At 45.1% G+C, this 20,567-nt stretch overlaps 1 protein-coding gene across 4 annotated transcripts in view; it reads right to left on the bottom strand.

Moving 5' to 3' along the window:
• The window catches only part of LOC110499980 (semaphorin-3C), a 43,014-nt gene that overhangs the window by 17,339 nt on the left and 5,108 nt on the right, over positions 1 to 20,567 (bottom strand). For all 4 annotated transcript variants that reach the window (XM_021577067.3, XM_090213764.1, XM_021577068.3 and 1 more), the window contains exons 2-3: positions 15,867 to 16,041; positions 1,170 to 1,330 (exon numbers count right to left, since the gene is read on the bottom strand). In XM_021577067.3, the coding sequence (XP_021432742.3) occupies positions 1,170 to 1,330; positions 15,867 to 16,002 (297 nt within the window). In that variant the 5' untranslated portion in view covers positions 16,003 to 16,041. The remainder of the gene's footprint in view (positions 1 to 1,169; positions 1,331 to 15,866; positions 16,042 to 20,567) is intronic.

Here is a 20,567-nt window from a genome sequence, read left to right as displayed (position 1 = left end):
ACACTGTAGTGAACTTCCCAATAGGGACGCCCTACACTGTAGTGAACTTCCCAATAGGGACGCCCTACACTGTAGTGAACTTCCCAATAGGGACGCCCTACACTGTAGTGACCTTCCCAATAGGGACGCCCTACACTGTAGTGAACTTCCCAATAGGGACGCCCTACACTGTAGTGACCTTCCCAATAGGGACGCCCTACACTGTAGTGACCTTCCCAATAGGGACGCCCTACACTGTAGTGACCTTCCCAATAGGGATGCTCTACACTGTAGTGACTTCCTAATAGGGATGCTCTACACTGTAGTGAACTTCCCAATAGGGATGCTCTACACTGTAGTGAACTTCCCAATAGGGATGCTCTACACTGTAGTGACTTCCTAATAGGGATGCTCTACACTGTAGTGACCTTCCCAATAGGGATGCTCTACACTGTAGTGAACTTCCCAATAGGGATGCTCTACACTGTAGTGACTTCCTAATAGGGATGCTCTACACTGTAGTGAACTTCCCAATCATGATGATAACTTGTCTCCAGTAAATGCTATATTTCCAATCCCGTGAGGAGCTTGAAGGATCTAATGCTGGGAACGTATCAGGCAATTACTTTGCAAATGGATGTGCTACAGCTCTCTCTGGGGTAAATTAAATGCATTCCCATCTGTTCTGCTCTTCACGCCTGTCAATTACAGACAGGATGGCTCCCTCACTGCACACAGAGATACAATTAGCAGGGAACTTCTGTTACAGAATCACAGAACTGCATCAAGCACCACTAAGATGTGTCATATTTTGCTCCATGAAATGGGTGTGATCTAGCTTAAAAAAAAGGTACTATGTTTTAACTTAATTACCACCATTACTGCTCTTGTATAATTAGCATAAAGTATTCAGCATGATCTGCCACGTGCAAGGAAAGCTAAATGAGATCAAGGTCGTTTTGTCTCTAGTGTGAGCTTGATAAATAGGATGGAAAGTAATAGAACTCATGTTGGTATCAGACAAAGTTGAGTCATCACACCATCACACTAAGGCAGATGAAGTCAGTATCCTGCTATATCCATTCTCTACTTACAATACTATCACAACAAACAATGATCAACTAAACATTTCCCTGATGCTGTAAGGAAAATCCTCTTAGCAGTTTAACGGACTGCTCAGAGGACCTCACCTTGAGTGTCCCATGGGTGATGTTGTTGATGTCCATAGACAGGACATGGTCCTTACAGCCTACATACATCCTGTCCTGGTCCTCGTCCATCAACAGGATCCTGTAGTCCATGGCCTTGTCTGACAGACTGTAGTACTCCACCGTCTGGGAGGCCTGCAGGTCTGTGGGATACACAAACGGATAATGTTATGGTGGGAAATAAATGAGGGATCTGTTGCGTTTACAGCAGGACTATACCAAGTCAGCTAACACTGACTGAACAAGTGCATAAAAAAGGTGATTGCGTCCGTTTTTCAATGCATGCAGTAGATTCCACACAACAACTTTCCAGACACTTTATGAACACTGGACAGTCACGGTGAGCAAAATAAATCTAAGGAAAAAACATTTACTTGGTTGTCTCTCTGACCGACCAGCTACTGAAAAAGCCTGTATTGCCCTAAAGCAAGAAGGACGAAGTAAACGTCCTCTGTCTAACCGTCCAGAGCTCTCCATCCAAACCATCAAAGGCCTTCACTGTCTATGCCAAAGTCACGCATATTCATCACTATTGACAGGGGCAGGGGGCAGGAGTGGAGGAGTTGAGAGCAAGTTGATCCTTCTTCATTTTCTTCTCTCTAATCAACAAACAGGCTGGCTATGCTCTCCTTGAGGCCTCCAGGCTAAAATCACTTTTCATTACTCTATTCAATAGTATTGCTTTTGCGGTCGAGGCCCTTTAATCCTGAATGAAAGCTGTTTTCCAGTGCCTCACCTCACTCTCTTTCTGATCATGGATGTGTTTGCCGTGCGGTTGCCGTATGGAATACAGCTAGAGTTGTTTACATGGATAAGTACCGTTTCCCACGGCTCTTCACTCTATTGATCTTGACATACCTCTATAAGCATCCTTTCGTGGTATCCAATTGGTAGTTACAGTCTTGTCCCATCGCTGCAACTCCCGTATGGACTCGGGAGAGGCGAAGGTCGAGAGCTATGCGTCCTCCGAAACACGAGTCAACCAAGACTCAACGATTGACACAAAGCCCGCTTAACCCAGAAGCCAGTCACACCAATGTGGCAGAGGAAACACCGTACACATGGCGACCGTGTCAGCGTGCACTGCGCCCGGCCCGTCACAGAAGTCGCAACAATGCGATGGGACAGGGGCATCCCTGCCGGCCAAACCCTCCCCTATCCCGGACGACGATGGGCCAATTGTGCTCCGCCCCATGAGTCTCCCAGGCGCGGCCGGCTGCGACAGAGCCTGGACGTGAACTAGGATCTCTAGCGGCACAACTAGCTACTGCGATGCAGTGCCTTAGACCACTGCGCCACTCGGGAGGCCCAAGCATCCGCATTTCGCTACACTACAAGTATTTCGCTACACTCGCATTAACATCTGCTAACCATGTGAATGTGACAAATAAACATGGATTTATCCTACGCCCCAATCAAATGTAGAGAAATCAACTTTGCCGATATTCTTAAAAAAGCACAAAGCAGTCGGTTGGTGTATCATGTATAACTTTAGGCGTGAGCATTATCTCACAGCGCCTAATGAACACCACACACAATGCTTTGTTTCCACCAGACTCAAATCTAATACGAAGGCCCTTGTCAAACTCCAAAAAGTACAATGTGCATTTAACAAAGAGAACCTCTGGAAAAAGGAGAAGATCACATGTCCAAAGCTTTAGAGGTGAGGAGATGGGGTCGCATTGGGCTCAGGGAGATATTAAGTTAGCTCAAGCCTTTGGCTCATCAGGCTACAGAGGTTCAACGGCCTGCTCTGTCAGAGATCAGGGAAGCCAGGCGTGCCACCAGGGGTGAAGGAGTAACTATAAGAACTAATTAAAACCATGCTTCACTCCAAACCACTCTTACCTACATCCCTCCAGAATAAGCAGGCAGGAGAGATTTAAAGACCTTCTTGGAAAGGGTTTTATTTGATCTTTTTCTTATCCTTGAGGGAGAGGAGTGTTCAGTTTACAAGCCTGCGGGCTCCTGCTTCTGTTTTTCCTGGAGCAAAAGGTGCTGACTCTCACTTAATGATTCCTGTTTACAGAAGGGTTTATTGTAGCTCTGCTCAATGTGGATCTGGAAACCCCCCTAAAGTCAATGCTCTTGATACAGTCTGATTCTATCCATATTGTCCCTCTAGAACATTCCACAAGGGGAACAAAGTGTTCAGAGGTGTGTGGGGTGAGGCGGCCCAGGTGAAATAATGATAATAAGTTAACTCTGTATTGTTTTCTCAGTGGAGGAATTGGACACTCATGTTTCCTACCGTGGGTGGAAGCCCTAACTAAGTCCAGTGTTTTGGGGGGAAACAGCGCGGCAGGCGTGCGTCACATGACCCCGCCGCCCAGCTGATCCTCTGTGAGGCGAGCATAGCCTCTGGTGCATACCATGGGATCCAGTGTCTGTCTGCTCATCATGACACCAGCGGGAAAGACAGGAGTCATGCCTGGGTAAGCAATACAGCCTATCAAAATGTCACAATAGCCGTTGGTGTACCGCACCTGCACTCTCTGAAGAAAAAACATGAAGACTCACTTCAAGTGCTTCTCCACCATTTTCTGCCTGAGATGCATGGGATTTGCACAATTTAGCATGCGTCTAATTTATGATGAGATCGGCTTACAAAGAGAGATGGTGGCAGGCAGGTCTGAGGATGTTTATTCTACTACCCATTAACCTCTGACCTGATGGGATCGGAGGTCATCCTTGTGGGACGAGTTAAGCTTTTGACGCCATAACATGCGGTGGCTGTGGAAATGTAATCAAAGCAAACCTTAAACTATATAATGGTTGTCATAGATCAGTAATAATGAGTCCCAGAAGTATCGCTTAAAGCATTTGAGGACAGTGGCTGGTACATGTACAACACGATCTGTTACCATATAAATCATTGGGTTGACAATCAAACCCATGCTCTTACGATGAGTTCGGGACTGTTTATTGAAAACCAACATATCAAATGGGAGCTCCCATATGCTCTCATCACAATGAATTTTAAATCCATTAGGTTGTAGTAATATTTATTAGCCATGGGCCTAGCCTGCATTCCACTATGATGACATCACCAGCAGAGACCCTGAGTATGTCATAAGTGTTTGTGGATATAATTGGCTATATTGTCCTCGTCTGTCCAGTCTGCTATGGATGGTGCTGTTTATGTAGACTGGATTCACTCAGATGTGGCTTGAGGAAAAAACGGGCTCTGTTAAACATAATGAGTAAGAATGTTGGTCATTGTTATTGGCTCGCTTGAAGTATTCAGGGGATCGTAAAACGGGAGGACACCACCCTTGACAGTAAGACGTTGGGGAGGTCTGGTATGTAGGTTGAGCTGCTGTGGTGTTGACTGGGGATGAAATGGCGTATCCCTTGTTGTTTAGGCATCATAGACAGGATACAAAAACATTTCTGCCCCCGTTACAGAACACACCCGCAGTAGGAGAATGCAGAGCAGTGTTGAGGACTCAGTAGAGGATTGTGGGTAGTCTATTATTTATGTGGGCAGGTGGGCCACACCTTCCCCCGTGTGCCTCCTGCTTGGACTACAGAGTTCACTTTGACTGTGAGCGTTCACCCATGGGGGCTCCGCTGTGCAGGAATAGCGTTCTGACCAGGCGCGTTCACCCATGGGGGCTCCGCTGTGCAGGAATAGCGTTCTGACCAGGCGCGTTCACCCATGGGGGCTCCGCTGTGCAGGAATAGCGTTCTGACCAGGCGCGTTCACCCATGGGGGCTCCGCTGTGCAGGAATAGCGTTCTGACCAGGCGCGTTCACCCATGGGGGCTCCGCTGTGCAGGAATAGCGTTCTGACCAGGCGCGTTCACCCATGGGGGCTCCGCTGTGCAGGAATAGCGTTCTGACCAGGCGCGTTCACCCATGGGGGCTCCGCTGTGCAGGAATAGCGTTCTGACCAGGCGCGTTCACCCATGGGGGCTCCGCTGTGCAGGAATAGCGTTCTGACCAGGCGCGTTCACCCATGGGGGCTCCGCTGTGCAGGAATAGCGTTCTGACCAGGCGCGTTCACCCATGGGGGCTCCGCTGTGCAGGAATAGCGTTCTGACCAGGCGCGTTCACCCATGGGGGCTCCGCTGTGCAGGAATAGCGTTCTGACCAGGCGCGTTCACCCATGTAGTGGACTGCGGGTTGCAGAGCAGCCGACCGCTGCAGGTGATACAGCACAGTAATACCTCTAGTGCCTTTGAAGAGTGGTTCATTTGTGAGAGGTTGGTCAAGCGGAAGCGGCACAAAAACCTTCAGTAGGGGCCAAGAGACCACAACGGTCATTCAATATTTAAGAGTGGTGGTGGGTTGCGGGCTTCGCATGGTCGTACACTGCCGCAGAGCAACTGCAGATGTTATCTAGTCTGAGTGGAGTAGTCTACATATTTCACATGCAAGACTAAAACCCAGATATAAATCCATACTAGCGGTCACCCAAGACATCAGGTCAGAGATCTTCGATGGTGATAATGTAACTAATGAGCCTAATGGATACACATTCGCCTTGACATTAGAGCAGGATCTCAGATCTATATTTCATCAGCTTATTAAACACACTTTCGATGCACATTTGCATTGATCCCCAGTCCAGTGAACCTTGTGCATGGAGGGCAAATCTGTTTTAGACAGCAGGCTTTTAATCCAGTCTAAAACCCACCAGGAACACTTGATGACAACAAACTTTGATCATCATCATCAGTATTCTGTAAACTAAGGGAGGATAGCAGAGAAAGGCAACAACCGTTCTGCATGCCACATAGTACTGTCCAAAAGGCAGTTGTGATGTCAGTCTGTAGAATCTAAGTGAAGGATTTGGGCAGCAGCAGGGACTTGTCCTTCCGCCCATGATGGCATTACTGTAATTAAAATCGTGGAAGAGATTGCAGTGTTCATTTCATAATTGTATAAATGTAGATGGGATAGGCCTCGTCTTGTTTCACTGTGATTACATTGGGGCGGGGGGAGTAAGAAGTCTCCCTCCGGCGAAGTGAAAACCCATAACACGGAATGACAGACTAACTCTCCCATTTGTTAGGCTGATCAAAGTAGTGGGCCTCCATGATCCCAACCAGTAAACAAGCCAGTGGTGTTTTAGGTTTGGCTCGCCATACAGTTTTATCACATTGCAGAATTGTAAAAAGAGAGATTCAGCGCCGCTGGAAAGTACGCCGTCTGGCTTTTACAAGAGCGATGACTATGTGGGTCCCAAGACTGGGTTTAAGGACATGGAGCCAGCAGTCTGTGCTGGTCGGCCCACTGAGCCACCCGAACAGACTCATTCTACTCTCCCTTTCTCTATGTGGGGGGCACCAGCTGGGGACTGACACTCTCAGGTTGTACTGAGCCATGACACTGTGTCCAGGCAGGGTCAGGTGCAAAGAGGCATCAAAGGATCAGGATTACGGCATTGTGTGAACAGACAACTTCCTAATATGGATGTCGTACGCGGTATAGGACGGTTCAAGCCAAGGCTCATCTGGGGCTGAAGTTTAAGAGAACCAAGTCTACAAACAAGATTTAATCCGCTCTACTCATAGGGGTACTGAATTTTTTTTATTTATTTTACCTATATTTAACTAGGCAAGTCAGTTAAGAACAAATTCTTATTTTCAATGATGGCCTAGTGGGTTAACTGCCTGTTCAGGGGCAGAACGACAGACTTGTACCTTGTCAGCTCGGGGGTTTGAACTTGCAACCTTCCGGTTACTAGTCCAACACTCTAACCACTAGGCTACCCTGCCGCCGTTAAATGGTTAACTAGGCCTGTGGAGTGAGAGTTCTTGCTGGATGTTGGCAACCTCAGTGTTTGAGAGCCAAAGGCCCAGAGGTCTTCAGACCCCATTAACACCAGAGCCGGGCAGGCGGCCAATCACAAACCTCCCTTTGAGTCTCAGATTCAATGCATTCCTTTTCAAAATGGGCCACACCCTCAAAGGCCATCATGAATTCATTAACCACATGCAAATGAGGCATAGTCTATTTTCAACGACTAGGAGCTGTGTTCCACTGTTTTCAGGGGCAGGAGTTGGCGGATCCCAATCACTCGCCTTGATAAATATTGAAGCATGGGCTTAGTACACTTCCGCCCCCTGATTCATGTACCCACTGAAGATGGAGTGGGTTTCTTTATAAATGTCTGACTTTAGACCTCTTGCCAAGTGTCGGTGCTCTTTGTGAGGACAATGCCACATCTCCTTGGGTTCAGTTCTGCATGGCTACACTCCTCTAATACAATGTTGGTACATTCACACATACTGCGCCACTCACAACCTTTATCCTGGCAACTCAAAGCTTCGGTCTGGCTCTGGAGACACTGACCCGCACGATGACATTTCTTCCATCACCATGGGGATATAGGCCTAGCCTACATTACCTCTACAGTATACAGTGTTATGGCAGGTGGTATTCAGGCAGGTAAAGCCTCCTTCTTGTTCCTCCCGTAGAGAGGGACCACCCAGAGTGGCCAGTGCAGGGCGACAGTCATCTGGCTGTCCGTCTGTCTGTCTGTCATTCACCACATTCTCGACACGGCAAGAGGAGCAGGAGCACACAAACTCACCGCTCAAGTATCAACACACTCCTCTCCATAGACATACAGGGACTGCTTGTGAGAAAGAGGGACAACCGCTCGGCCGGCTAACTCTCATCCCATCCAATGTCATCCTCTTCCCACCATTTTCTGTAAGTTACTGCATTATCTAGTAGTCTCCAGACATCATGTCAGGGGACTCGGTCATATGTAGGATGACTATTCTCCTATTAGCCTTTAGTATGACATCCCCATCATTGATTTCTCACTCCATTTTCACTATGTAGGACACAAGGGTAGAACACGAGGGCATAGAATAATCTTTCTCCTTGGCAGTGAGAGTGTGGTTCTCTAAGACTCTGCAGGGTGAGGTTACTCAGCACCAGTATCAGAGCAGTCTTCTTACACGGATGACCTGCGCTGCAGTGGCGTTGGGTAATATCTCCTCCAGGAGTCTGAAACCGGAGACGCAACCCAACCTGTCCATCACGCTAGCTAAGCGTTAGCCTTAATTAGCACCTGGCCTCTTCACCTGCCATAGCATCCCACCAACCCCCCCGGTAGGGCCTCTCATGACCTTTCACCTAACCAGTCCTCCAATTACTCCTTCACCCCGCCCGCAGATACTAAATCAATGTATTTTTACTGTCAGTTCAGCTACAGACTACAGGCCCCATGAGACCAGAGGGAGAGTCAGTATTGAACTATCAAATGTGCCTTCCTGTATTATACTTATGCTAAAATGTTTATTATATTCTACGGAGTCATTTACTTTACGTTCGTATTCTTATCTTCTATTATTGCATTGTTGAGAAGGAAACTGCAAGTAAGCATTTTGTTGGACAGTGTATACCATGTGTATCCCGTACATACGACTAATAAAACTTGAAACTGTCAGGTTCAGGGGAGGTTTAATAGACAGTACTGGGCCATGAGATTCTCTGATTTATTAGTGGAAGTGGAAGAGAAGCAAAGGCTGAGAAAAATTTAGGCGAATTGGGCAGAGATGACATGTTGAGATCGTCATTTTGTTGGATTAAAAAGTCTTTCCTTCCTGGCTGACATGAATGTCAAACGGTCACCTCAGTGCTGTTGAATTATGGTGAGGGTCAGTGGTGTAAAGTACTTAAGTAAAAATACTTTCAAGTACTACTTACTGTAAGTCGTTTAGGGTATCTGTACTTTACTATTTGTGATGACTTTTACTTCACTACATTCCTAAAGAAAATAATGTACTTTTTACTCCATACATTTTCCCTGACACCTGAAATTACTCTTTACATTGTGAACGCTTATCAAGAGAACATCCCTGGTCATCCCAACTACTGCTGATCCGGCGGATTCACTAAACGCAAATGCTTTCTTTTTAAATTATGTCTGAGTGGTGGAGTGTGCCCCTGGCTACATGTAAATTTGTGGAGTGGTGTGGATTACTTAATATAAGGAATTTGAAATTATTTATACTTTTGATACTTGAGTACATTTGATCAATTACATTTACTTTTGATACTTAAGTATATTTAAAACTAAACACTTTTACTCAAGTAGTATTTAATTTGGTGACTTTCACTTGAGTCATTTTCTAATAACATATATTTACTTAAGTATGACAGTTGGGTACTTTTTACACCACTGGTGAGGGTACAGAGAGTAATAACTGGTCACAGACATGCCGTTTCTTTTAACCTTCACTCAACACCGATATGTTATGACCAAGATCTCAGAAAAGGGTCTTGACCTCAAAAGGTACAAATAACTCACATTTAGTAATTGATCCCAACAATAAAATACGAACATTTTCACTGGTATAATAAAGAGTTATTCCAAAAGAGTCACTCTGAGCCTTGTTCCATTGTTAGTGTGAGCCTTGTTCCATTGTTAGTGTGAGCCTTGTTCCATTGTTAGTGTGAGCCTTGTTCCATTGTTAGTGTGAGCCTTGTTCCATTGTTAGTGTGAGCCTTGTTCCATTGTTAGTGAATACAGAATAGTTGTGTGCAAGATAAAATATTTAAGGATACACCTGTAAAAAAAAAACGACCGAAAAACAACGCTGAGAATACATTTCACTGAATCAATAGCCTAAATTCCCAAAGACCAACCGTCACCATTTCCATTTGACCTTGTGCATCTTCCAGAAGGATACCTTCTCTTCCATATTGATGGCCACGGATTACCTTTCAACATGGTGCACGGGATGAACACTAAAACATTCATCTGGGGCAGCAAGGTCAAAGACAGGAATGTCAAAACACAGAGACACGAAGAGAAAGGGGGAGAAAGGAGAGAAAAAGTATGACTGACAGAAGGCTTGTCAAACCCTGTCCGCAAACACAGCAGCCGTAGGCTTTGCTGCAGCCTGTACCCGCTAACCTTCACTGGAAAATGTCCTGTTTCTAACTCAAGCAATTAGCTCGGCTAGCAACAGGACACATGCCTGGAGACACAAACAACAACCACACAAAAAACAACCCCAGTCAGCCTGGTTATTTGTATGTTTAAATATATCTCTCTGTCAACAGTAATGACAGGTCACTGGTTTGCATAGCCTTGAACTCCCTGGAGCATACCATCACGGATTTGTGATTTCACTTCAAAGGCAAATTGTGTTGCAAATGACAAGTTTAGATGCACTCTGGGAAAAATAATGTAAAGCAGATATGGGATGCTGTGTGAAATTATAAGCATTTTACTTGACTTCCATGCCCCTGAGCACTAATGCAGACACACAGGTCCACTTTTGCCCTGCGTCAGCCCTGCCTTTAACGACCTTTGACTTCCTATTGGCCCTGCTGACGACCATGCAGGCAGCAGTCTGTTTGACCTATCCAGGCCCTGTAATTGCGGAGGGGTCAGGGATAGAAGACAAAAGTGCAAACCCATAGAGAACACATTATCATGAGATCTGGGGCAAGTTAGGCGATTTATGATCAGGTTTTGAGGTTTAGGTTCGGCAAGGATAAAATCTTGAACATCAAACCACTGGCTCAGACCTTGCCATTAGATTTCAAGTTTGAGACATTATCTTACAGGAGTTGAATGTTACATTGGCAAGGCTCTGCTGTTTATCTTCCAAATGAGTCCTTCACGTAGGAATTCGGAAAATGTTTTACCTTGGCTATGTTTCAGTTTCACTGAATGCACCTCATGATTTTCCTCAGTAAAACGCAGAGGAGTCTTCGAGTTAAATCTGAAAGGGGTCAAACATTTTTCAGGATACCTGAAGTATTCCAAATATTCACTTAACAGTTCAGAGCCTCAATTTGTTTTATAAAGAGGGATGGAGAAAAAAAAAAACTCAGTTTCCATGGTGATTCAGGGAAAAGTAGAAAGTAATCAAATGTGAAGAATTTGCATGCGCGTGCACACCCACACACCATCCCACAATTAAATAAACATACTTCACAGTTGGACGACCTCCTGATAGTCATCCTTTATGAATAATGAGGGCTAGGAGGAGATTCTAATGACGCGTGATAAAAGAAGGAACTGATCTGAGGAAGCTGGGGAACCAGAGCATCCGTTCTATGGTGAAAGGCTGTGAGACAGACGGCTGTGTGTGTGTGACGTCTGGTTCCGCTCAGGGTTTGGCTGAGAACAGGAGTAGCTCCCAGAGAGAGGGAACGCTCATTACAAGAACACCATCTTAATCAAATCTCCCACATGTCTCAAACTACAGCTACGCGAACCAAGGCTCTCTACCAAGGACTAGACCGAAGGATTCAAATAGACACCTGCTAAAACACACACACACACAGAGATATACACAGACAATTAATTTTTTTACATCCAAATACTTGAATATTTTCTTAAGCCTCATTTACACAGTGACACTCTGACCACCAGCAGGACAGATGACATTAATGACATCTTAAACAAAGACCAGCACCCACCCTGAGCCACACGTACCCTGTCAGTAGCGACAGTGACCATGACTTTCAACACCCACTGCCTTAGTGTAGGATCCTCTTCACAATCACCCAGAGAGAAACAAAACCCAAATCATCCTACCAGACCGTATACAGACAGCCTTAGATGTGTGATAAGTACCATACAGCCAAAGCCCTGGGCAGGCAACTCGTTAATCGTTAATACGGCCTCCTAACAATTAGATCAGGGCTAAAACATTGTCGTATTGGCTTGTAAACTCACTGGCAGGTGCAGAACGCAGCCTAACAAAAAGGTTGTGAAATGTTTCACCTGGGTCAAACAAAGTATCAACATGGCATGAGCCATCTTTCTGACCAAGAAACTGATGATCTAACGTTTTCTTCTATGCTCAGCAATTTGACCGAGATGAAATCCAGATACTTTATGTTCGAAAGTATATTTTGCGGAGTAAAAAGCCAAGACAGAAAAGTGAATTCTGTTTCTGATTAAAAGCATATCACCTATGTCACTGAATCGGGTTAAGAAAGGACAATGCTATATGACCACTGGAACAGACCCAGATTCATTTTCCACCTTAGTTGAAATTGAAACATTTCTCCATATAGTCTATGGCAGGGATTTAAATAAACACAGATTATCGACATCGCAGTGTTCTTGACTTGTAGTAGCCATCAAATCACGAACCCTAGGGCTCCAAATCCCAAAAGCTTTCTCTGAGCAGGTGAGGTGTAAATCTGACTGGGACTAGGTAATCCTAACCCACGATTCAGCCAAATATTTTATTACATTTTCTCTGCGTTTGTCTGAATCCTGGCCTAGGATTAGATTTAGCCCAGTCTAATCTACACCTCACCTGCTCAGGGAAAGCTATAGGAAGCCTCACTGTTAGTGGTTTATTATTCAGTCCTTAGTCCTGGGCTTTGTACCAGTCGCACATTTTAATGATTCATGGGAAAATATGGCCCTTATCTTATTTTATCCGTGGCTGACAAAACACAGACTTCAGAGCGGTCCGCTATTCATTATTTTAACTTTCACTGAGACAGATGGAGTTTGTGTTTTGGAATATGTCAAATGAAAGGGGTCGCTAGACTAAATATTGGAGAAAATAAGTGATTGAAAACAAAAGTTTAAATACAAATCTCTTATCATGCTACTAAATCCAAAATTATTTTTGCTAAAAATTGAGGAAGGGGAAGCCCCTCATTTAGTTTCCAGCTTTACTGAAACGTATTTGACAGTTTATTAAATAGGGCTGAGTTCTGGGGCCTGCGTTTCTCACTGTTTATTATATAGGGCTGCGTTCTGGGGCCTGCGTTTCTCACTGTTTATTATATAGGGCTGCGTTCTGGGGCCTACGTTTCTCACTGTTTATTATATAGGGCTGCGTTCTGGGGCCTGCGTTTCTCACTGTTTATTATATAGGGCTGCGTTCTGGGGCCTGCGTTTCTCACTGTTTATTATATAGGGCTGCGTTCTGGGGCCTGCGTTTCTCACTGTTTATTATATAGGGCTGCGTTCTGGGGCCTGCGTTTCTCACTGTTTATTATATAGGGCTGCGTTCTGGGGCCTGCGTTTCTCACTGTTTATTATGTAGGGCTGCGTTCTGGGGCATGCGTTTCTCACTGTTTATTATATAGGGCTGCGTTCTGGGGCCTGCGTTTCTCACTGTTTATTATGTAGGGCTGCGTTCTGGGGCCTGCGTTTCTCACTGTTTATTATGTAGGGCTGCGTTCTGGGGCCTGCGTTACTCAGTGTTTATTATTGTGTTTTGGTTGTTGTCCCATTGCGTTGCGTTTGCCTCTCCGAGACAAGATTAAGCGGTGTGAGGGAGCAGGAATGTCAGTGACGGCAACCTCTCCTGGAGACGCGAGCTGGCTCACTCAGCCACGTGAACCTGCCTTACCCTCGGCTAGAGTTTCAAGGGAGAGGGAAGAAAAGATGGGTAGCTAGAGGGAGGGAGAGAGAGAGTGAGATACTGTGTACTGACAAGTCTCCCCCCAGAGTTTCTTTTTTTGGTTTAGTCAGTTTAGGCTGTAGTAATAAAAGAGTCTTTACTCTAGGGAACTACAGTATATCTCGCCTCCAGTGCAGAACCTTTGACACACACCCTTACACTTGCTGCTGACTGGACCTCCCACCTGTTACCCTCTCTGGGCCCTGCACCTCTCCCCACCCTGGTACTGGAGAGAGCCCATGCACCCTAAATTATTCCCACAGTGGTGGACGTCCACACTGGAGTTTATTGGAGAGAAGAGTCCTCTCCCTCGGTCAGAGGAGTCTCAAACTCCCTACATCTGGATCTCTCCCAGGCAGAAGCTCCACTGAATGCAGGGTGAAATATGGAGCCTGTCTGCCCCAACGGAAAAGGATTTCCAGCTCCACCAACATAGATGAGTTCAGCTCAACTCCCCTGTGCTTAACATCCCGGACAGAATAGCTCTAAAATCACAGCATGGAAGCCAACCAACACCTGAAATCTTGGCTCACAATCAAATCTCCATTCCTTTCTTTACCTTGATATGTCCTTCCAGTCACTGCCAAATCCCCTCTGCTTCTGTTTTCACACTAATTCAATCCAATGGGTCCCATGGGAATAAAGCACAGCGAAGCACCTACATAGATCATCCTAAATGACATACACACACCTGACTTTCAAATAAAAAATAAATAAAAATCAAGCTATTACCGGTCCGCCACAAAACCAGAGCTACCCAACCAAGAACCACTTTGACTGATAATAGTTCCCTTTGACATTTCACTCAGATACAGTAAAACCAAACTAAAACAGGAAATGGGGACAAATTAAATCCACACATGGAAAAGGGATTAACCAATCACATGATCAGCAGCAGGGATAGATTTATTTCCAGCATGTTGACCATGAATCCTGGAGGTCAGCCATTTAGGGCAGGAGTGAATAGGCCTACCGTGGTTGTATGTAAAAGCCACAGAGGTATTTGAGTGGTTTGGTCTGTTTGCAGTGAGCGAGCAGGCTTTTTCCAAGCCACCCGCAATGCTCCACACATCCCCTAGACAAGAGTATACAGCCTGGGTCCTGTCTGTGAGCAGCTCTGCTGAGTGGGGCGTTTCACTGCCTGTCTCTGTCTGACAGCTGGGCTACAGCACTCGAGACAATCACAGAGAAACACAGAGAGAAGAAGAGAGGGAGAGGAGAGAGAAAGTCAGGGAAGGAAAGAGGATGAGAGCCAGTGAGAGGAAGAGAAAGGTGCCAGGAGTCAAGGAAAAAGATGACCACAGCATATCACAGCCTTTCCAGAGACAATGAGTCACAGCCACAACACCTCTTCACACTGTCTGTGCACTCAGACGCCGCACAGACACGTGCAACAAAGACATAGCACAGCCACAGTCTTTCCTGGATTGGACAAAATAAATCAGCTTGGAGGTACTGAAAGATAATCAAACATACCCAGAAGTTGCTGTACAACATCAACACCAGTGTACAGCTACACCACTTATGAGGGGTAGATGGTTCCTGAAAGCTAGAGAAACAAGAAGCAACCCCTCCAGCCTCCTCCACCGCAAACTCCTTCCTAGTTCAGAGGGTTAATAATTCATCCAATCATCGGTGTCAAGGAAATTAAATAAAACAGAATCAAACCAAGAGGCTGTAACAACACTCACAGGGAAAGGAAACAGTGCCTCCACCCAGTGTGTGTGTTTAACGTTTAACCGGGACCAGGCGGAGCCAGGGCAGTCAGTCATTCATGACACAGTACAGTACGATCTCACAGAGGTATGGCTCTGGCTCGCCTCAATGACATGGAACAGAACCACGATCTCAGGGTCTCACAGGCCCAAACCAAGAACATGACAATGTTAAGTCCCACAGGGACTAAGCAGCATGGGTACTATAACATTTAGAGACGCCCTACCACTATCTGGCAGAGAACACTGATTAAATGTCAATCAAACACAAACATCTAAGGGAATGTCTGAGATGACCTCATCTCAGACATTGCAGAGAAGGCAATTATATAGTATTTTCTTGTTAGTTCAAATCGACGAAGATGATTGTACATCCTCTGGATGGGCATCAATCTGTTATTGACCATATGTTACCCATTAACACCATAAACTAATAGCTTCATTGTGTTCTGTAAGCTCATCACAGCTGTGGTGAAACACAGCAGACCAGGATGAGACTAAGCCTGAGGTAATGCTTTACGGGTGTTCTGGAGAAGGTTAGATGTAGGACACGTCTGTCCAATGCTTAGGGATTCACTGTTGGAGTAAACAGGACATTTCTTTACCTTCGAAGGAGAGGAAGACTCTTGGCAGTGGCTGGAGGAAGCTGGAGACACAAGTGAGGAGGAGAGAGAGAGCCAGGAGGGTGGATCTGGCTCCTATCCAGGGCGGGGTCTTCACGACCCCCTCTGGCCACCTCATGACAGCAGGGCCTCAGGAACCACACCTAGTCCAAATAACCTAAGGGAGAGAGCGGTGCATCACTGGTCAGACTACAGTACCACAGATGCAGCAAGGATGTTCAAATCCAGTCCACGAGGGCTACACCACCGCTGATTTTCATTCTCTTTCCGGTAGTTAATAAATCCCAGTAATTGATTGATTCACTCATCTTGTTTCCCAGGTCTGAAACAATTCCTGATTAGAAAGGCAGGATTAAAACTAGCAGTGCTGCAGCCCTCCATTATCTCTTCCTGTCCTATGGTGTCTACTTCCTGTCCTATGGCGTCTACTTCCTGTTCTAATAATAACAATAAATAATAAGGATCTGTGTTAAAGGAGAGATCGAGTGTCACATGACAGTTAAATCCATCAGTTACCATGTCCTTTAACATGGCTGCCTGTTATGGACGAGATTCATCTACACAAAAGAGCTGGGGGAGAATCTCCTCTCTGCCTTCACTCTGCTTCCATTATTGGACAAGAGGAGTTCCATTATTGATAAAGACAGGTATTACCAGGGGACTTTCTCCTGTAGAGAGATTGTCTTACTGCTAACCAAAGACTGAGCTTCTCACTGCCTCTGAAAAACTGAGCAGGCTCTTCTGCCCATGGCCACGCCACTCAATGTATTATGCGCAGAGTATCCATTTTGGTTTAATAGAAAAATAATATAAAAATGGGGGAAACAATAAAATGCACCCAAACAAAGACAGATCTATATTCTCATGGCTTATAGATGAGGGTGGGATATCTATGAAACTTTCAATTTGGGATGCAGCTGACGGAAAGGTTGAGGCACTGGGATCAGATGAACCATATATCACCCAGCTGAAATGTAACCTGCATGACGGGCTTGGGTCGTCGTTTGAGGGGCCGCGTGTGAAGAGTTAGAACGCATATGGAAAAGTGCAGAAGGGCTAAGATCTCTTTGGCCCTCCCTATCCCAGCCCACCCTAGCTGGGGTGAGTTCCAGGAGAGAGAAGCCCTTGCTCTGGAGATGTCAGCCTCACAGCTGCTTAAACCATCACTGGAGATGGGAGCCTCTACTGCTGCTGAGTGCCAGGAGTCATTACTGTGAGATAAGACACAGGCCTACCATGACACGCCACCTCAGCAGGATTAGACACATACAACTGGAACTTCTCTCCTGCTTTAAAATCTACCACGGTCATACTGTATAACCTGTCAGGTGATATCATGGAGATCCCTACAAATATGACTGGCACCTAGCTAGTACAACTGACCTCCCTAACCTCCTAAGGCATGTCTGGCAGCCTGATAGTGCTCCATGTACACAATCAAGCTCCCCATTGATATACATAACAGCCTTTTAAGGAGCAATGCTCCACATTCTGGTCTACAAAGCCATGTGGATAGCCATAAACATTCATTTGTCTGGCGAGACTGTAATCAGACCAGAAATACTGCTGCTTGTCGAAGCCTTGCCAGGAATCCTGGCGATGACAATTAAATTGGTCTCCATAAAGAAGCTGGACTTGAACAAATACAGCAATACATTACCGAAGTGGTATAATGATAATTGGGTTTATTGTGTGTTGCTTGGCCCTTTGTCTAATTAATTTCCCATCTCTCTTTTAAAAAACGACTAATCGATGAATGTACAGTGCCTTGCGAAAGTATTCGGCCCCCTTGAACTTTGCGACCTTTTGCCACATTTCAGGCTTCAAACATAAAGATATAAAACTGTATTTTGTTGTGAAGAATCAACAACAAGTGGGACACAATCATGAAGTGGAACGACATTTATTGGATATTTCAAACTTTTTTAACAAATCAAAAACTGAAAAAGTGGGCGTGCAAAATTATTCAGCCCCCTTAAGTTAATACTTTGTAGCGCCATCTTTTGCTGCGATTACAGCTGTAAATCGCTTGGGGTATGTCTCTATCAGTTTTGCACATCGAGAGACTGACATTTTTTCCCATTCCTCCTTGCAAAACAGCTCGAGCTCAGTGAGGTTGGATGGAGAGCATTTGTGAACAGCAGTTTTCAGTTCTTTCCACAGATTCTCGATTGGATTCAGGTCTGGACTTTGACTTGGCCATTCTAACACCTGGATATGTTTATTTTTGAACCATTCCATTGTAGATTTTGCTTTATGTTTTGGATCATTGTCTTGTTGGAAGACAAATCTCTGTCCCAGTCTCAGGTCTTTTGCAGACTCCATCAGGTTTTCTTCCAGAATGGTCCTGTATTTGGCTCCATCCATCTTCCCATCAATTTTAACCATCTTCCCTGTCCCTGCTGAAGAAAAGCAGGCCCAAACCATGATGCTGCCACCACCATGTTTGACAGTGGGGATGGTGTGTTCAGGGTGATGAGCTGTGTTGCTTTTACGCCAAACATAACGTTTTGCATTGTTGCCAAAAAGTTCAATTTTGGTGTCATCTGACCAGAGCACCTTCTTCCACATGTTTGGTGTGTCTCCCAGGTGGCTTGTGGGAAAAATGTAAACACTTTTTATGGATTTCTTTAAGAAATGGCTTTCTTCTTGCCACTCTTCCATAAAGGCCAGATTTGTGCAATATACGACTGATTGTTGTCCTATGGACAGAGTCTCCCACCTCAGCTGTAGATCTCTGCAGTTCATCCAGAGTGATCATGGGCCTCTTGGCTGCATCTCTGATCAGTCTTCTCCTTGTATGAGCTGAAAGTTTAGAGGGACGGCCAGGTCTTGGTAGATTTGCAGTGGTCTGATACTCCTTCCATTTCAATATTATCGCTTGCACAGTGCTCCTTGGGATGTTTAAAAATTGGGAAATCTTTTTGCATCCAAATCCGGCTTTAAACTTCTTCACAACAGTATCTCGGACCTGCCTGGTGTGTTCCTTGTTCTTCATGATGCTCTCTGCGCTTTTAACGGACCTCTGAGACTATCACAGTGCAGGTGCATTTATACGGAGACTTGATTACACACAGGTGGATTGTATTTATCATCATTAGTCATTTAGGTCAACATTGGATCATTCAGAGATCCTCACTGAACTTCTGGAGAGAGTTTGCTGCACTGAAAGTAAAGGGGCTGAATAATTTTGCACGCCCAATTTTTCAGTTTTTGATTTGTTAAAAAAGTTTGAAATATTCAATAAATGTCGTTCCACTTCATGATTGTGTCCCACTTGTTGTTGATTCTTCACAAAAAAATACAGTTTTATATCTTTATGTTTGAAGCCTGTAATGTGGCAAAAGGTCGCAAAGTTCAAGGGGGCCGAATACTTTCGCAAGGCACTGTATGACGACATTTTAAGACCAATTTGTTTTTCTTAGATGCCGAACAGGAGATCTGATTTTCTGGCTCTGCCATAATGTCTTTACTGAATGAGAGCAATTCCCAAGGCTGTCTTTTGTAATGGAATATTGACATTTTACACAATTGATCATGTTTACACTGCATTGGGAAAGTATTCAGACCCCTTGACTATTTCCACATTTTTGTTAGGTTAGACTTATTTTAAAATGGATTAAATCAATCTACACACAATGGCCAAGTGAATACAGGTTTAGATTTTTTTAAATAAAAAATACCTTATAAGTATTCAGACCCTTTGCTATAAGACTCGAAATTGAACTCAGGTGCATCCTGTTTCCATTGATCATCCTTGAGATGTTTTTACAAAATGATTGGAGCCCACCTGTGGTAAATTCAATTGATTGGAGGTGATTTGGAAAGGCACACACCTGTCTAAAAACCAAGCCATGAGGTCGAAGGAATTGTAGAGCTCCGAGACAGGATTGTGTCGAGGCATAGATCTGGGAATGTCTGCAGCATTGAAGGTCCTCAAGAACACTCCATCATTCTTAAATGAAAGAAGTTTGGAACCACTAAGACTCTTCCTAGAGCTAGCCGCCCAGCCAAACTGAGCAATCGGGGGAGAAGGGCCTTAGTCAGGGTGGTGACCAAGAACCTGATGACCACTGTGACAGAGCTCCAGAGTTCCTCTGTGGAGATGGGAGAAACTTCCAGAAGGACAACCATCTCCGCAGCACTCCACCAATCAGGCCTTTATGGTAGAGTGGCCAGATGGAAGCCACTCCTCAGTAAAGAACACATGACAGCCCGCTTTGAGTTTGCCAAAGGGCACTTAAAGACCCTCAGACCAGGAGAAACAAGATTCTCTGGTCTGATGAACACGAGTGAGTTACACGCTCAACCATTGCTACTCTTAACTTCCGCAATGCATACAAGGCCCTCCCCTGCCCTCCATTTGGCAAATCTGACCATGACTCAATCTTGTTGCTCCCTTCCTATTGGCAGAAAATAAAACAGGAAGCGTCCGTTCTTAGGTCTAACCAACGCTGGTCTGACCAATCGGTTTCACGCTTCAAGATTGCTTTGATCACGTGGACTGGGATATGTTCCGGATAGCCTCAGAGAATAACATTGACATATACGCTGACTCGGTGAGCGTGTTTAAAACCAGTTGCATCTCTAGGGGCGCTATTTCATTTTTGGATAAAAAACGTTCCCGTTTTAAGCGCGATATTTTGTCATGAAAAGATGCTCGACTATGCATCTTCTTGACAG

Source organism: Oncorhynchus mykiss, chromosome 21 (genome assembly GCF_057628025.1).
Source record: "Oncorhynchus mykiss isolate SJ-2025 chromosome 21, ASM5762802v1, whole genome shotgun sequence".
Taxonomy (NCBI): Eukaryota; Metazoa; Chordata; class Actinopteri; order Salmoniformes; family Salmonidae; genus Oncorhynchus; species Oncorhynchus mykiss.
Note: the sequence above shows the minus strand (reverse complement) of the source record. Positions and strands in the feature narration are given on the sequence as shown.